We start from the raw sequence: 16,393 nt of genomic DNA, 5'->3' as shown, positions 1-16,393 counted from the left end.
GAAATTGCTTTTAAAATCTTTCTTCGCATTGATGGGAAGATTTTGAGAGAAACAGTAACATTCAGAATAATATATATATATATATATATATATATATATATATATATATATATATATATATTATTTTATATAATTAGATTTTATTATATTTTTATAATAATATAATAAATAAAATAAAATATAAATAATTAATAAAATAATAATATTAATAATATATAATAGTAATATAAAAATAACAACAACAATATTAAAATAACAACAATTTATATATTATTTGAACATATTTTACACTAATTTATTTTATTTAATCATCCAATTTTTTTAATTAAAATATTTATTTTTTTAGTTTATCAAGTTTGTTACATCGTTCAAAAATTCTTACAAATTTTTCTTTTAAATCCTTTCTTCTATTCTTTCAAATCTTTTCATCCAAACAACATCACAATTCTTTCTTCATCACATCAAATCTCTCCATTCACTCCCTCTAAAGTTCTCTCTCCAAACCAAGCACACAATGTTAGAAAATAGTAAAGTAAACTAACTACATATTATCCTAAAAATACAAAATATTTTTCTAATTTCAATTCAGAATCATTATTATATTAATTCATAAAAATTGATAACACAATTGTTTATAAATACTAAACTACATGTCTACTAACATATATGTTTTATGAAATTAAATATAATATGCATTAAAATTATAAATAATAAACTTATTATCTAAAAAAGAGTATGAAATATTTAACTGGTAGACAGGACCAAAAATAAGTTAATTGGCGTGGTTTTTATTTCTATCAAGGAAAATAATTTTTTAACAACATTTTATTGACAAACTTTTAATAATGCACACATAATAATATTTTAATGGATAAAAGAAATATTTGATATAAGTTGAAAAAAAATTGATGTGTTAAAGTCCAAACTTTGTTGAACTTTGTAAATAAAAATTGTTACTTCTACTAAACACAATTCATATGTAATTATTATAGTATCTTTTTAAGTTATTCTGACTTTTTATTAACACGGTCTAATCCGAGTGACACCCAAAAGGTTTGTTTAGGCTTATATGTGAAAAGTATGAAAATGAAAAAAGGAAATCATTAAAAGCTAGTTTACAAAAATAAAAAAATGCAGTTACTTAAATTTGAGTGTAAACTAATTACAGCTACCATGTATAGCTGACAATTATATTTTTCCTATATGCTTAAAGCACAGAAATATAACATGAATTGAGTCTCTCCTTTTTTTTTTTCAAAAATAATGAACTGAAGTCTTTTTTTTTTTTTTTTTTTTTTAAATTTTCATTGCTCTATACATGTTACACATTGCAACTTTGTCATTGCTCAGAAACTAAAACAAGCACATAATAAAACCTCTTTGATTCAAATTTTGGGTTATCTCTGGTATCTGCTACTAATAATAGTATGAAAATGATTAAACGCAACGATGAATAAATGATGCGTAAGAAAGGGGCACAAGACACAAGCCTCTGCTTCTTAGGTTTGGCTTCACTTCTTTATCCACTTTATTTGTATTCTGCAACCAAACCCACAAAACAAAAACAAAAAATAATCAATATCACGTATTGAATATATTATCAATTTATAATAACCTAATATTTGTACATTTATATTCTTTTAGTCCCCACTCTTAGCCTAGGAGTCAAATTGTGAACAGAAATATCAAGAAAATTAGGAAGCTAAAGTATCTGCTTTTCTTACCAGCTGCACCATTCTATTGCTTTGCGTGGATTTCATGTAAGGAATGCTCAAAGTCTGTAATGAACCAAGAAAATGTGAGTAAATGAAAGAAATAAACGTGATTTGTTAATTTATTTTCTTTTCCCTAATTTCTATTTAGTTAATACACATCGGCTATAATTTACATTGGAAACAACACAATTTTGGTGTAATATTTTTTATCTTTTTATTTATTTTATACTAAAGTTTTAAGCTTCACTTCAGTAACTATAATATAAACTTCTGATTATAAAAGTCTAATTTTAATTAATAGATATGCCAGAGACCCCTAAAGTATTGCACTCAATTATCTTCCATATTTGGATTATATCGTTTCCAAATTACATGACATTTTTTATTTATAGGTATTTCTATAATTCTCCTATATAAGCACATAAATAAAAAAGTTAAACATTTGAACTCTTTCTTTTAACAATCTTCCTTGTTAGACTAATAAACACAAACGTCTCATTTAGCAATTACTTTTTAAAAGAACTTAACGAGATGTATATGTAATGTTCATACTATATACCTAAGAAAATGCAATATTTCTAATTGAAGTAAAGAAACAAGCAAAATGAGAAAGTAGAAGTATATATATATCATTAATTGGTTTGAAATTAAAGCATAAAATATCACTTGAAAACTATTACTTAGTGTATCCTTACCTTACAAGAATTCAAAGACCTCTATTTATAGTTATACTCACAGCAAAATTTTAAAATTATTTTGTTCAATAAAGAACGATTGATCTAATATAGTGTCTGAATATCCACCTGGATTTGTTGGTGAAGGAAATGGATGTAGCCAATGGCTTCACTTAAGACAGAGGCTGTACTGGTCTGCAAATTAAAGAACATAATCTAATTAGAGTGTCAAATTAAAAGGAAAAACAATAATATATATATATATATATATATATATATATATATATATATATATATATATACACACACACACACACATTATGTATATCAGACTCTAATTAAAGATCAGAAATGATTTACCTTCCCAAAAGGTGCTACTAATCTTTGAAGAGTTTGAATCCTATCCCCCAATTTTTCCTTTCTTATCTGCTTTAAACTCAATCCACATGATTTTACTTTAACGTGAAAGTGACGCAAATCATAATTTTAAATAATTTTTCATCATAAGATATACCTTCAGGGGAGGACATGATGATGTCCTTGACCTCTTAGCTTTGGCCTCTGATTCTTTTGGTAGAGAAAAACTGCTAGGCCTTTTCGTCGTTGCAACTTCACTTATAAATGATGAAATCTGAAATCCACTTCAAAAATTTAACTAACCCAACTGAATAAAATCAACGAAAGGACAATTATTTTGTTTATAGAATGTATAAAAACGAAATTCATGTTTCCAAATATTGCTCACTAATTAGTTTTAGCCATTGCTATGCTTACAGAAATACAAAGACACCTGATTTAAACAGTATGAAATACAAACACACACACACACACACACACTATCAATGATTACTATTACTGCTTAACTTTCGCAAAAATCAAAATTGGCGAACAAACATAAGAAAAAGTTGTGTATAAATGTTAAAGCAGAAGAAAAGTTTTGGTCGTAATATTTGTGCATTTGTATGCATTGCACGTGAGAAAGAGATGTAGAGAAAGCACAGTACTCACTTTTGAGCTATTTGATGGACTACTTTCGCGGCCATGCATGTCGCTGTGGCACAAAGCTATGCTCTCGTTTAGACCAAAAGTATCATAGCAAGGTTGGATTTCACAACCCTCACTGTAACTTGTATGCAGATCAAACATTTTAGGATTTAAACCCAAAGAACATGAAACCAAAGATGAGGTCATATCTAGGGTTGGTAAGTTCGAAATCAAGCAAGCATCATCAAAGTTGTTATATCTCTTGCTTAGGGTCTTGTCATTATGAAAGACATTCTCCGAAGGAAAAAACTCTAGACCAGTTACACCAAGACTAGATAAGAAACTAGGAGGGTATTTTTGTTCATGAATTGGGATTAGTGAACATGATTCCTCCATAGCCTTCATGGAGGTGTTCATCATTTCACCTTTGATTCTTGCTGCAAAGAGATCACTAACTGGCTGTTGAGCAAGGCTTTTTCCATTGTGGAAACCCAAAGCTTGCCTTGTTGAGATTCTAAGTGAATCAGTCATGGCGTGCTTGTGCTGTACTTCTCTTGAATTTGTAAAGCTCTCGGTTAGAAAGCCACTGTTATTACAACCATTGCTGCAACCAAACACACACGTATAGATATCATATAACCCATTGGGTGCATGTTATCACTGTTTCAAAGATGAAACAACTAGAAAGGAATCAAAGAAAGAGCGGTAGAATAATCATGAAATGGTAAAATGTGAAATTATAAGATCAGTATATATTATTTAAAAGCATCACAACAGCTAGCAGACTTTAATAATTAAAAGATTTTATAGTGGAGAGTTCTGTGCAAAGTGGTGTATATGCTTTTCTGCTATACATATCTATAGTTTTGTTGAACCACAAACCCGAGAAGCAATATAAGAAGCCAGCGATTAAGGGGGTTTCAAACATGGTATAACACCTGGTTCGAATAAGAATTCATGGTAATTTCACCTGAGACAATGATTATTACTACTATATAAGTAATAGTGAGTTGATGTTGAAGGAGTGTGAAGGAACTTACTATATGTTGCTTGGGATCCATGATTGATGAGTGGTGGTGATGGAAGGTTTAGAGTGAGGTGGTGGGGTTGGAGAAGTTATAGACTGAACAGATTCTTCTTGAAGCTGATGCTGAAGATGGAAACTAGCAAACTCCATGATTACATAAAACCTTGAAGATCCCCAAACAAAAGTGATGGAGCTAATTAGCTAGCTAGGGTATGGAGCTTGAGAGAGCTTTCACTTTTTACAATGTAACAAGATGGGGTATATTGATATATATATTTGATAGCATGCTCAAGTTGAAACCCTTTTTCCTTGTTTTGCTCTCTTCCCTGGTTAAGTGATCTTTTTGAGATCACTATGCTCACTCGAAAGAACTCTAGTTATAGAGGGAAATTCCCAAAGCAACTGCATAGAGCTTTGAAAAAGGGTCCTGAAAGAAGGTTATGGTGGTAGACAGCAAGGTTATTATATATACTGGTCCTCTTGGATCAGCAAGTTGACTGTGTTTATGCTTTTAGGATAGACACAGACATGACACCTTCGAGGAATATGCATGAATATAAGTAAATTCTTTCTAAAGCTCAGCTAGTGGCATGGACCTTTTTCCTCGGTAAAAGGTTAGTGGACCTTTTGTTTTTGCTTACAATAATATAGACTGTTTCAAAACAATACTATTTAATTTTGGTTAAGATCGAATGTGACTCATGCGCCAAACTGTGATTGAGTTAATTATTTGAACCATATCTCTGTTGGGGAAATTGTACTTGTATTCTCAAACCAGTTTTTTAGCCACCATCATTATTGATTGTGAATGGTGATTTGGTTTAATAATTTAAGCCAGATCTTACTTAGGGAAGTTGTAGTTGTATTTGGTAAATCGTTTTCTCAGCCACCATAGTTTTTCTGATGGCTTAAGGGTTATCAGTTTTTCTTTTTGATACATCGATCACTTTATCTTAGGGTTTGAGAGAAAACGTTATTCAATTTCAGTAGTATTGAACCTAATTAACTTGCACCGATCTAATCAAATTTGGATTAGATTGGTTTAGGTTTTCGAGTCACATAAATTTAACTTTGTAACTTTTCACAGAAATAGTTTCATAAATAATATAAATAAAAGGCTTAAAAGGTTTAAATAATGAACTTTTTCAGGTTAAAAACATTACTTTATTTTTAAAAGGTACTTTCTCATGGAGGAATCTTTTCAGAAACTAGCTTCATTATTCTTTTGTAAAACTCTCTCCAAAACGTTTCTTTCATTGGGATGATTAAAAAAAGACTAACAACGAAATATTAATAAGATAAAATGTATAACCAGTGCATTTATTAAGGAAAGTGAGAAGATAGTTCCAATAATTCAATTATAATTTTAAAAGATAATATTAATAATTAACAAATTTTATATCCATTTCTGATTTGACAGGTCAAGGAAAAAAATTGTAAAATTTGACACCTATGTGCAGATAAAAAACTGATTAGCAAATTGTATAAACTAACTAAATTACTTATATCTCTTAATTGTTGTGAAATAGTTAGAAAAAAGACTAGGAACACGATCGTGGTATATTCATAAAAATAAAACGAAATTCAAAGCAAAAAGATTAAAAGAAAAATAGTGAGACTAAAAAAGTTATATGTAATCTGTTTTAAATTAGGTAAATTACGTGTTGAACCTCTCCTTTGTGATTCGTTGTTTATACATCTTATTTGTTGGCATTTTCTCCTATTTCTGTACGTGTAATTTATAAACGTGTTATTTTCTTCATCCCTCTGTAAATTATTCTACAAAAGATAAATAAAGTTTCTGCGCTTTTTGTTTTTTTTTTTTTTACAATCAAGTAAGATTTGAATTTAATAACAACAATAACTATAATGCTATTTGGTTCTAGGTCTTTAGAAATGATATTATTTCTATCTAACCAAAATGATTTTATGTTTGCAAACCATTCGAATCGCCACGCAGTCCTTGATGTGCTAATGTTGTAGAAAATGTGTAACAATCTCTTTATGCAAAACACCTAAATGCGTAACCAATACGGAGTAAAATAAAGTTAGAAAAATTACATGAAAAAATTAATAGATGATTACTATAGTTTCTTGAGAATCCGTCGGTAATTCAAATTTACCGATAAAAATATATTCGTCGGTAAAATTTCGTCGATAATTTCAATTTTTTTTTGTAATGAAAATTGTCAATATAATGACTTCTTTTTATTTTGCTCTATTTTGTAAGTGTCCCCTCTTAGTGTATCAGACTACATGAAGACATTACCTTTTATATCTCATATATGTTACCTATCTTTTGTACTTTATCAAAGAACTAATAAGTAGGATCTTATGTATATGTTGTACCTTGCAATTAAATCAGTTTCTCCTCCAACTAAGATTTCACTCTCATTTCTCTTACAATCTTTCCATCTTCGTAATTGTGTTTTTTTTTTCTGAAGTGTTGAAGATATGTATTTCAATGTGAAATCACATGCAAATTTGTCCTTTCAGAATTCGATTTATTGACCATTACCAACTTTTTTTCTATGTTACCCTCACCAATTCCCTTGACTTCTCGGTCCACATGCACCTAGATCTTTCTACCATACATAATAGTAGATCTTTCTACCATACATTGTAATCTAATTATTGTAAATACACTTCATAATCACTAGAAATTGTTTATTGATTATTTGATCTTTGTAGGTTTCTATAATGTTGTTTTACTACCTTGATGAGAAAATTGTTGTTTAACTGGTTCCTTAGCAACTTAATTTATCTCCAACAATTTGTGGAACTCGAATAACTAGTTGTCTAATACGTTCTTGACCCAAAGGGCATGAATGACTACTAGTTTATCATTTGATTTAGTGGATTTCTTCATTATGATTATTTTGAATTAAATCACTCCCACTAATCTAGTCATTTACAAGAAACTTGACATTCTTTGATTCCACAATTCTAGTATTATGAGATGGACAATAAAACATTGTAACCTTTTGACTTTTTAAGTATATCCAATGAAATATCGACTAATAGTCTTAGGTTCTAGTTTCTTCTCTTGTGGGTTATAAAATGTCACTTTAAAAAGGCATTTCCAAAGGCCTAAATGTTGTAAATTGGGTTTCCAACCTTTGAATAACTCAAAAGGTGTTCTTAAAACAGTCTTGGTTAGAACTCGATTCACTATATACACAACCATCTTAAGTGTTTCAATCCACAATAATTAAGGAAATTTTGCATGACTCCTCACGTTTTTCACCATATCCATTAAAGTTTGATTTCTTTTGCTACACCATTCTAGTTTGGAGAACCAGACATAGTGTATTGGGCAACAATTCCATGTTCTTGAAGATTTTTCGCAAATGGACCATGTGTTTGTCCACTCATAGTGTATCTATCATAATACTCTCCACCTCTATCTAATCTCACAATCTTAATTTGCTTTTTGCATTGCAACTCTACTTTAGCCTTAAAAACATTAAAGACATCTAAAGTTTCATCCTTAGAACGAAGTAAGTAAAGATACATGTATCGTGAGTAATCATTAATAAAGGTGATGAAGTATCTCAAATTAATTGCATCCATATTTGGACAACAAATATTTGTATGAATAATTTCTAGTAAGTTTGAACTCCTTTTAGCACCTATTTTGGACTTGTTAGTTTGCCTACCCTTAATGCAATCTACACAAGTTTCAAAATCAGCAAAATATAAAGTTCTAAGTACTTCATCATTTATTAATTTCTTGCTTGATTCTCTTAATGAAGATATGTTTCAATCTCCAGTGCCGTAACATAGAGAAATTCTCATTCACAACAAACTATTTAACCCAGCAGAAAGATGCATTGAACTATAAGCAGTGTTATTTGTAAATTAATGGAGTAAAGACCATCACATAGTTCACAAAAACCAATAACTTTCGATTTATTCAACAAAGTAAAATCATATTCTATAAAATTAAAAGAAACACTCAAAGGTGCAAATCGCAAAATGAAAATTAAGTTTTTATCAAAACTAGGAACACAAAAGATATTTTCTAAACACAAAATAAAACCACTGCTAAAAATCAAACTGCATGTCTCAATGGCCTCCACATGTGAACTCATCTTGCTTCTTGAATAGATGCAATGTTCACTTCCCATTGGTCTCCTTAGGTTTTGCATACCGTATATGGTATTACAAGCATGGATTGTAGTTCTAGAATCAATCCACCATGTGTGTTGATGAATACTAGTTATATTAGATTCATAACAAATAAAAGTAAAATAATTACCTTTCTTCACTAGTCAATTCTTAAACTTTGTGCAATCCTTCTTCATGTGTCTATTATTTTACAAAAGAAACACTTGGACTCCTTTTTTATGTTGGGAAAAACGCATCATCAATTAAGAATATTACTGCCTTTACCCCAAGAATCATCCTATTAATAAAGAAATAAGATAAAAATAAGGAACACAAGAATATAACGTGGAAACCCCAAAAATTGAAGAAAAACCACGACCATCAGAGAATAACACTATGTGAGAATTTGTACAACACATAGAGTACCCTCCCATCCCTTTAACTCCAAGTACACCCATATTACAAGAATATAAGAAAAGTCAAATACAACCTTAAGGTGTGTTTGACTGGGGCAAGAAACATTATAGACTTAAAGCCCATTATATAGTTACTAACACACATCCCATTGGTTATAAAGACGATGTGAGACTTTTCAAGACATGTTATTTTCATCAGTCCAACATTATCCACCTTGATTAAAATAAACACATCTTCATTGCCTATACCATCATTCATACTCCACCATAAGGAGTATCACTTGGAATCAAGTCATCCCGAAAAATTTTACTTGGAATCAAACTATCCCAAGAATTTTCACTTGGAATTAAGGGTGGGCAAAAAATCCAATTTTTATGATCCAATCCTTTTTTTCTATGATCCAATCCATTTAATATCCATTCTATTAAAAATTCAATCCATTTAAAATCCATTTTATTACATCTCGATATCAATCTAATCTACATTTTATATATTTTATGGATTGGATATTCATTCTCGAAATCTAGATTTTCAAAATGGACAATTCAAAATATTCAATCCAAATTTTCACTTTATATTTTTTGTTAGGTTAGGCTAAAGGTTGAGACAGACTAGCCCAAATTTAGTTATATTTGATTGAGTTGTCGTGACCCTGTACAAAATTTGGCCGAATTAGGCCAAATTCTGTCAAGTCGGTCCCGATCGAGATTTGACCAAGTTGGTCCTAGACAAAATTTGGAAGTATTCGACAAAATCTGTCAAATTCTTTGGTGTCAGCCCTATGAACACAAATTTGGATCCACATCCATTATTTGAATCCAAATTGGATGTGGATTAGATTTTCGATAGGGCTGACACCATAGAATTTGAGAGATTTTTTGTCAGGGCCAACGAGGCCAAATTTCAGCATGGGATGAACTTGGATGACTTTCGAACGAATTTCGGTCGGGGACGATGTGACCAAATTTGGGCCAAGGTCGACTTGACAAAATTTTAGTCGAGATCGACTTGACTGGATTCGATTGAATTTTGGTCAGGGCCGATTTTGCCTAAAACGACCAAATTTTGGCCAGAGCCGACTTGACAAATATGGCCACGTTTGGGTCAGATCTTGATCAGTCAAATTTCAGTCAGGGTTGACTCCACTAAATTCATCAGTCGGGACCGACTTAACTGAATATGGCCAATTTTCGATCACAACCGACTAAGTTGAATATAGTCAAATTTTGTTCAGGACTTACTCGATTGAATACAGCTAAATTTGGACTATTGCCGACTCGACCAAATTTTGGTCATGACCAACTCGACTGAATTTGGCCAAATTTAGTTTAGGATCGACTTGCCTAAATATGACCAAATTTCGGTCGTGATCGACTCTGCAGAATATGACCAAATTCAGGCCATGACCAACTCGGTCAAATTTTGGTCGAGGCCAACACGACCGAATTTTGACCAGAGCCGACTCGGCTGAATTCGGCCGAATTTTGGTAGTGGCTGACTCAAATGAATACGGCCAAATTTCGATCGTGACCAACTCATTTGAATACGACCAAATTTCACCCTAGGCTGTCTCAGCCAAATATGACCAAATTTGGGTCACGGTCGACTCGGCCAAATCTCAATCGAGGCCAACTAGATTGAATTCGACCAAATTTTGACTAGAGCCAACTAGGCTGAATACTGCCAAATTTTGGTCATGGTTGTCTCGACCGAATACGATCATATTTTGTCTAGGTCGACTCAGGCCAATGCAGTCAAATTTAGGTCGGGGTGAACTCAACCGAATACTTCTAAATTTTGTCCAGGACCAGCTAGGTCAAATTTCGAGTCGAGACCGACTTGATAGAATTCGGCCAAATTTTTTATAAGGTCACGCCAACTCAATCAAATACGACTAAATTTGGACTAGTCGGTCTCAACTTTTAGCTTAACCTAACCAAAAATATAAACTGAAAATTTAGATTGGATATTTTAGATTATCCATTTTGAAAATCTAGATTTAGAGAATGGATATCCAATTCATAAAATAAATAAAATATATATTAGATTGATATCCATATCCAATAAAATGGATTTTAAATGGATTGAATTTTTAATAAAATACATATTAAATGGATTAGATCATAGAAAAAATAGATTGGATTATAAAAAATAGATTTTTTGCCCACCATTGATTACAATTTTGTGACACATCTCTTCGCATATTGAATGTCATAACAGAAAACCAATAAAAAATATTGTTTGTCAACATTTAAACACTTTTCTAAAATCATCCATGTAATGATAGCAGACATCTGCAAAAGCTTCAAATTATTTTTGTTCCATAAGTTTAGCTTTCCTATTTCCGGTAAAATAATGTTCTTTCTCTTCTTTCGATCAAGAAGAAACTTGAAGAATGATAAATAACAAAGAAGAACCTTAGTTATACTACAACCAGTAAACCAAAGCACCATTATTTTAAAAAAAAATCAAGTATTTCAGTACAATAATGTGAGACGTGCAACGTGAGACATGCTACGTGGGACGTTAAAGGTGAGACGTGAGCGTGATATGTGAACCATGGGACGTGATACATGAGATGTGAGACGTAGGACGTGGAACGTAAGACGTGAGAAGTAGAACATGAGACGTAGTACGTTGGACGTGAGTGATGTGTGACGTGAGGCGTGAGACATGAAACATAAGACATGAAACATGAGACATAAGACGTGAGACGTGGAACGTAAGACGTTGGACGTGATACGTTCGACGTGAGACGAAAAACATGAAACGAGAGACGTGAGACGCAGGAGGTGACACGCTGGAGGTGAGACGTGAGACTTGAGAGGTGAGAGGTGAGACGCGATACGTGAGATGTGAGACACAGAACGTGAGACGTGAGACATGAGACATGAGACGTGAGACGTAGGACATTAGACGTAAGACGTGAGACGACGTGGAACGTGAGACATGAAATGTGAGACTTGGGACATGAAACATAAGACGTGGGACGTGGTACGTGCGATGTGAAACGTGAAACGAGAGACGCGGGAGGTGAGACGTGGAACGTTGGACGTGAGACGATGTGGAACGTTGGACGTGAGACGATGTGGGACGTGGGACGTGGGACGTGGGACGTGAGAAGTGAGACATGAGACGTGAGACGTGAAACGTGGGATGTGAGACGACGTGACATGTGAGACGTGATACGTAAGACGTGTGACGTGTGACGTGTGGCGTGAGACATGAGACGTGAAATGAGAGGCGTGACACGTGGGACGTGTGACGTGAAATGAGAGATGTGAGACGAGAGACGTGACACGTGGAACGTGAAACGCGGGATGTGGAACGTGGAACGTGAGACAGTGGACATAGGATGTAAGACGTAGGATGTTGAACGTAAGACGTAAGACGTGAAACGTGAGATGTAAGACGTGAAATGTGGGACATGGTACGTAAGACGTGAGATGTGAGACGTGGGACGTGAGACATGTGACGATGTGGAACGTGGGACGTGAGACGTGAGACGTGGGACATGGGACGTGAAACGAGAGATGTGAGACGTGAGACAAGAGACGTATGACGTGAAACGAGAGACGTGAGACATGAGACGAGAGACGTGACACATGGGACGTGACACGTGTGACGTGAGACATGGAACTTGAGTCGTGGGACGTGAGTCGTGAGACATGAGACATGACACGTGGGACATGAGACATGCGACGTGATACGTGAGAGACGTGAGACGATGGACGTGACACATGGGACGTGACACGTGGGACTTGAGTCGTGGGACGTGGAATGTGAGACGTGAGACGTGTGACGTGGAACGTGGCATGTGAGACATGAAACGCGGGACGTGAGATGTGAGACGTGAGACGTGAGACGTGAGACGTGAGACTTGAGACGTGGGACATGAGTCGTGAGACATGAGACATGACACGTGGAACGTGGGACATGCAACGTGACACGTGAGAGATGTGGAACGTGAGACGTAAGACGTGAGACGTGCGACGTGTGAGGTGAGACGTGCGACGTGCGACGTGAAACGTCCGTAAACACTAAACCTTGAAATTTATATTCATAAACTTTAAAGCTTAAAATTTAATTGAAAATTTTAGAAGTTTAATTAAAGAATTGTTAATGTATCCATAAATTTGTACCAACAAATTTAAATTATACTCTTGTAAAAAAATGTATTAATAAAAGATATTAAATACATATGAAATTGAAAGAATGAAAATATGAGGGTAAAAGTAATAATTAATGTTTATTTAACACATAAAAATAAAAATTACGAGGATAACAACAATAATTTATATTTATTGAACTCTTAAATGAGCGGAAGGAAATAGAGGATGATCTGAAAAGTTAAACTAAGGATTGGCAAAAAATCTAATTTTCATTATTCAATCCATTTTTGCTATGATCCAATCTATTTAATATCCATTTTATTAAAAATTCAATCCATTTTATTAGATTTGGATATCAATCTGATCTACATTTTATATATTTTATGGATTGTATATGCATACTCTAAATCTATATTTTCAAAATGGATAATCCAAAATATCCAATCCAAATTTTCAATTTATATTTTTGGTTAGGTTAGGATAAAGGTTGAGACGGACTAGCCCAAATTTACTCGTATTTGATTGAGTTGGCGTGATCCTATACAAAATTTGGCTGAATTAGGTCAAATTCTGTCAAGCCGGTCCGATTGAAATTTGGCTCAACTGGTCCTGGATAAAATTTGGAAGTATTCAGTTGAGTTCACCCCAACCAAAATTTGACTGCATTGGGCTGAGTCGACCTAGACAAAATTTGACTATATTCGGCCGAGACAACCGCGACCAAAATTTGGTTGTATTTAGCCTAGTTGGTTCTATTCAAAATTCGGTCGAATTCAATCAAGTTGGTCCTGATTGAGATTTGGTCGAGTCAGCCCGGGCCCAAATTTGGTCGTATTTGACTGAGACGGTCTATGATGAAATTTGATCGTATTCAAATGAGTCGGTCGCAATCAAAATTTGGCCATATTCAACTGAGTCGGCCACGACCGAAATTTGGCCGAATTCAGTCGAGTCGACTCCAGTCAAAATTCGATCGTGTTGGCTTCGACAAAAATTTGACCGAGTTGGTCCTGGCCTGAATTTGGTCGTATTCGGCAGAGTCGATTGCGACCGAAATTTGGTCATATTTAGGCGAGTCGGTCCTAACCTAAATTTGGCCAAATTCAGTCGAGTTGGTCATGACCAAAATTTGGTCGAGTCGGCACTAGCCCAAATTTAGCCGTATTCGGTCGAGTAAGTCCTGAATGAAATTTGACTATATTCAACTTAGTCAGCTGTGATCGAAAATTGGCCATGTTTAATCAACTCGATCCCAACCGACGAATTTAGTGGAGTTAACCCTGACCGAAATTTGAATGATCAGGCTCTGGCCCAAATGTGGTCATATTTGGCCAAGTCGGCTCTGGCCAAAATCTGGTCGTATTAGGCAAAATCGGCTATGGTCGAAATTCAGTCAAATCCAATCAAGTCGATCTCGACTGAAATTTTGTCAAGTCGACCTTGGCCCAAATTTGGTCACGTCGTCCCCGACCGAAATTCGTTCGAAAGTCATCCAAGTTCATCCCATGCTGAAATTTGGCCTTGTTGGCCCCGACAAAAAATCTGTCAAATTCTATGGTGTCAGCCCTATGGACACAAGTTTTAAAAAATTTAATTTGAATTTATTTTTTGAAAAATGGATTTTGGATTTTGAACTTGATCCAAATATTTAGATTTGGATTTAAACTTGATCTAAATATTTGGATCTGGATTTTTAAAAAATTCAATATACTTTTTTTGAAAAAAAAAAGATTTCGATCGAAAATCTAATCCAATTATTTGGATCCAAAATGGATGTGGATTGGATCATTAAAAATCCAATACACGATCACCCTTATCCCAAGAATTTTCACTCGAAATCGAACCATCACAAGAATTTCCATTTTATAACTGATTTTCCCTTCTGATTAACTTGATTCTTTTTATTCTTAGAGAAGTAGTCAAGTTCACAGTTTGACCTTCCTCCATTAGCAACCTTTCCTCTTATTAAACACACATGAATAAGCAATTTTAAAATGAGCATATTGATGAGGCAAAATATACAAAATATAATGTACCAGAAGGGAATCAGACATGATAACCTCTAAGGTCTTTAGTTGAGTCACATGTCCCTTATGTTCATGATTGATCATGCACTTCCTTTTTCCCAATGAGCGTTAAGGATAAAAAATACATGATAATAGTGTTGGTAAGAGATTTATCAGATGTGATGAATTATTCATCAATAACCTTTAGCAAATCTCTCAAATTGTCATGCTGATCAACATAACCCCGAATACGAGTAGAAAAGTTGGTCTTTATTAATGTCACAAAGAAACAATTTAACTTCTTCTGCTTTTCATAGAGATCAACAACATCTGGAGTGTTGGTCTTAGCAATAACGATGTTTTTAGTTCTCTAATAATGTCCATCCAATCCAGATGGGAAAGAATTTTCTCCTTCCAAAATAAATAATAATATTCACGTATATAAATTAATCATACAACATGTAATTTATATTAACATATATTACGTACAAAATATATATAACACACAAAACATTATAGTACGTACAAAAACGTATACTACCTACATACATGACCTTATAGTACGTACAAAAACATACATAACATACAAAATCTTATAATATGTACAAAACCTCATAGAATGTAGAAAACATTATAGTACGTAGAAAACATTATAGTACGATTTTCTTCAATTTTATATGAAGGAAGTCTTTTATAAACAAGATTTAAAAGGAGCAATCATACGTCAATCCTTAATGAACTCATACAGTAATTCAAACAAAAGGCATTACTTAACAATGAGTAATGTCTTGCATTACATGAGTACACAAAACAAATCTCGGATTCCTATAACGATTTTGACAAAGCCTCGAAGGGTTGTGATACAGATGCTCTGAGATCTTTTATACCCATAACCGTAAAGCCCAACACTGGGTTAGGGTCCTCATCAAAGGGACACATTCAACGTCGATAATATTATGTTTGAATCATGTTTTGCAATACATTAGTACACAAACAAATCAAAGACATTACTTAACTCTCACACCATAAAATATTTCACCTTATATATATATATATATATATATATATATATATATATATATATATATATATATATATATATATATATATATATATATATATATATATATATATATATATATATATATATATATATACTCCTCGTTACTTTAACTAAATCAAAGGTATATTTTTAATTCATCTTCAACCTCAAAATAATTAACACACCCACTATCCAAAATGGTATTAATTGCCATAAGCAAGTAGCAACGTTTTGCATTACATAAGTACGCAAAACAAATCTCAGTTTCTGGATTCTTAGAGCGATTCCGACAAAACCTCAAAGGGT

At 33.1% G+C, this 16,393-nt stretch overlaps 1 protein-coding gene across 2 annotated transcripts; it reads right to left on the bottom strand.

Annotated features, from left to right (window-relative positions):
• Positions 1 to 1,271: 1,271 nt before the first annotated feature.
• On the bottom strand, positions 1,272 to 4,865 carry LOC114176798 (transcription factor bHLH114-like). Of its 2 annotated transcripts, none has more exons than XM_028061959.1 (7): positions 4,414 to 4,865; positions 3,398 to 3,977; positions 2,904 to 3,020; positions 2,750 to 2,818; positions 2,519 to 2,584; positions 1,725 to 1,778; positions 1,272 to 1,539 (listed from the first exon to the last, which is right to left on the bottom strand). In XM_028061959.1, exons 1-7 carry the CDS (start codon positions 4,548 to 4,550, stop codon positions 1,438 to 1,440), a joined length of 1,125 nt encoding a protein of 374 aa, XP_027917760.1. In that variant the 5' UTR covers positions 4,551 to 4,865; the 3' UTR covers positions 1,272 to 1,437. The 2 variants fall into 2 exon arrangements, with proteins under 2 accessions (XP_027917760.1, XP_027917761.1); XM_028061960.1 differs by having other exon boundaries at positions 2,750 to 2,815; positions 4,414 to 4,861.
• Between the last annotated feature and the right edge of the window lie 11,528 nt (positions 4,866 to 16,393).

Source organism: Vigna unguiculata, chromosome 3 (genome assembly GCF_004118075.2).
Source record: "Vigna unguiculata cultivar IT97K-499-35 chromosome 3, ASM411807v1, whole genome shotgun sequence".
NCBI classification, from domain to species: domain Eukaryota; kingdom Viridiplantae; phylum Streptophyta; class Magnoliopsida; order Fabales; family Fabaceae; genus Vigna; species Vigna unguiculata.
Note: the sequence above shows the minus strand (reverse complement) of the source record. Positions and strands in the feature narration are given on the sequence as shown.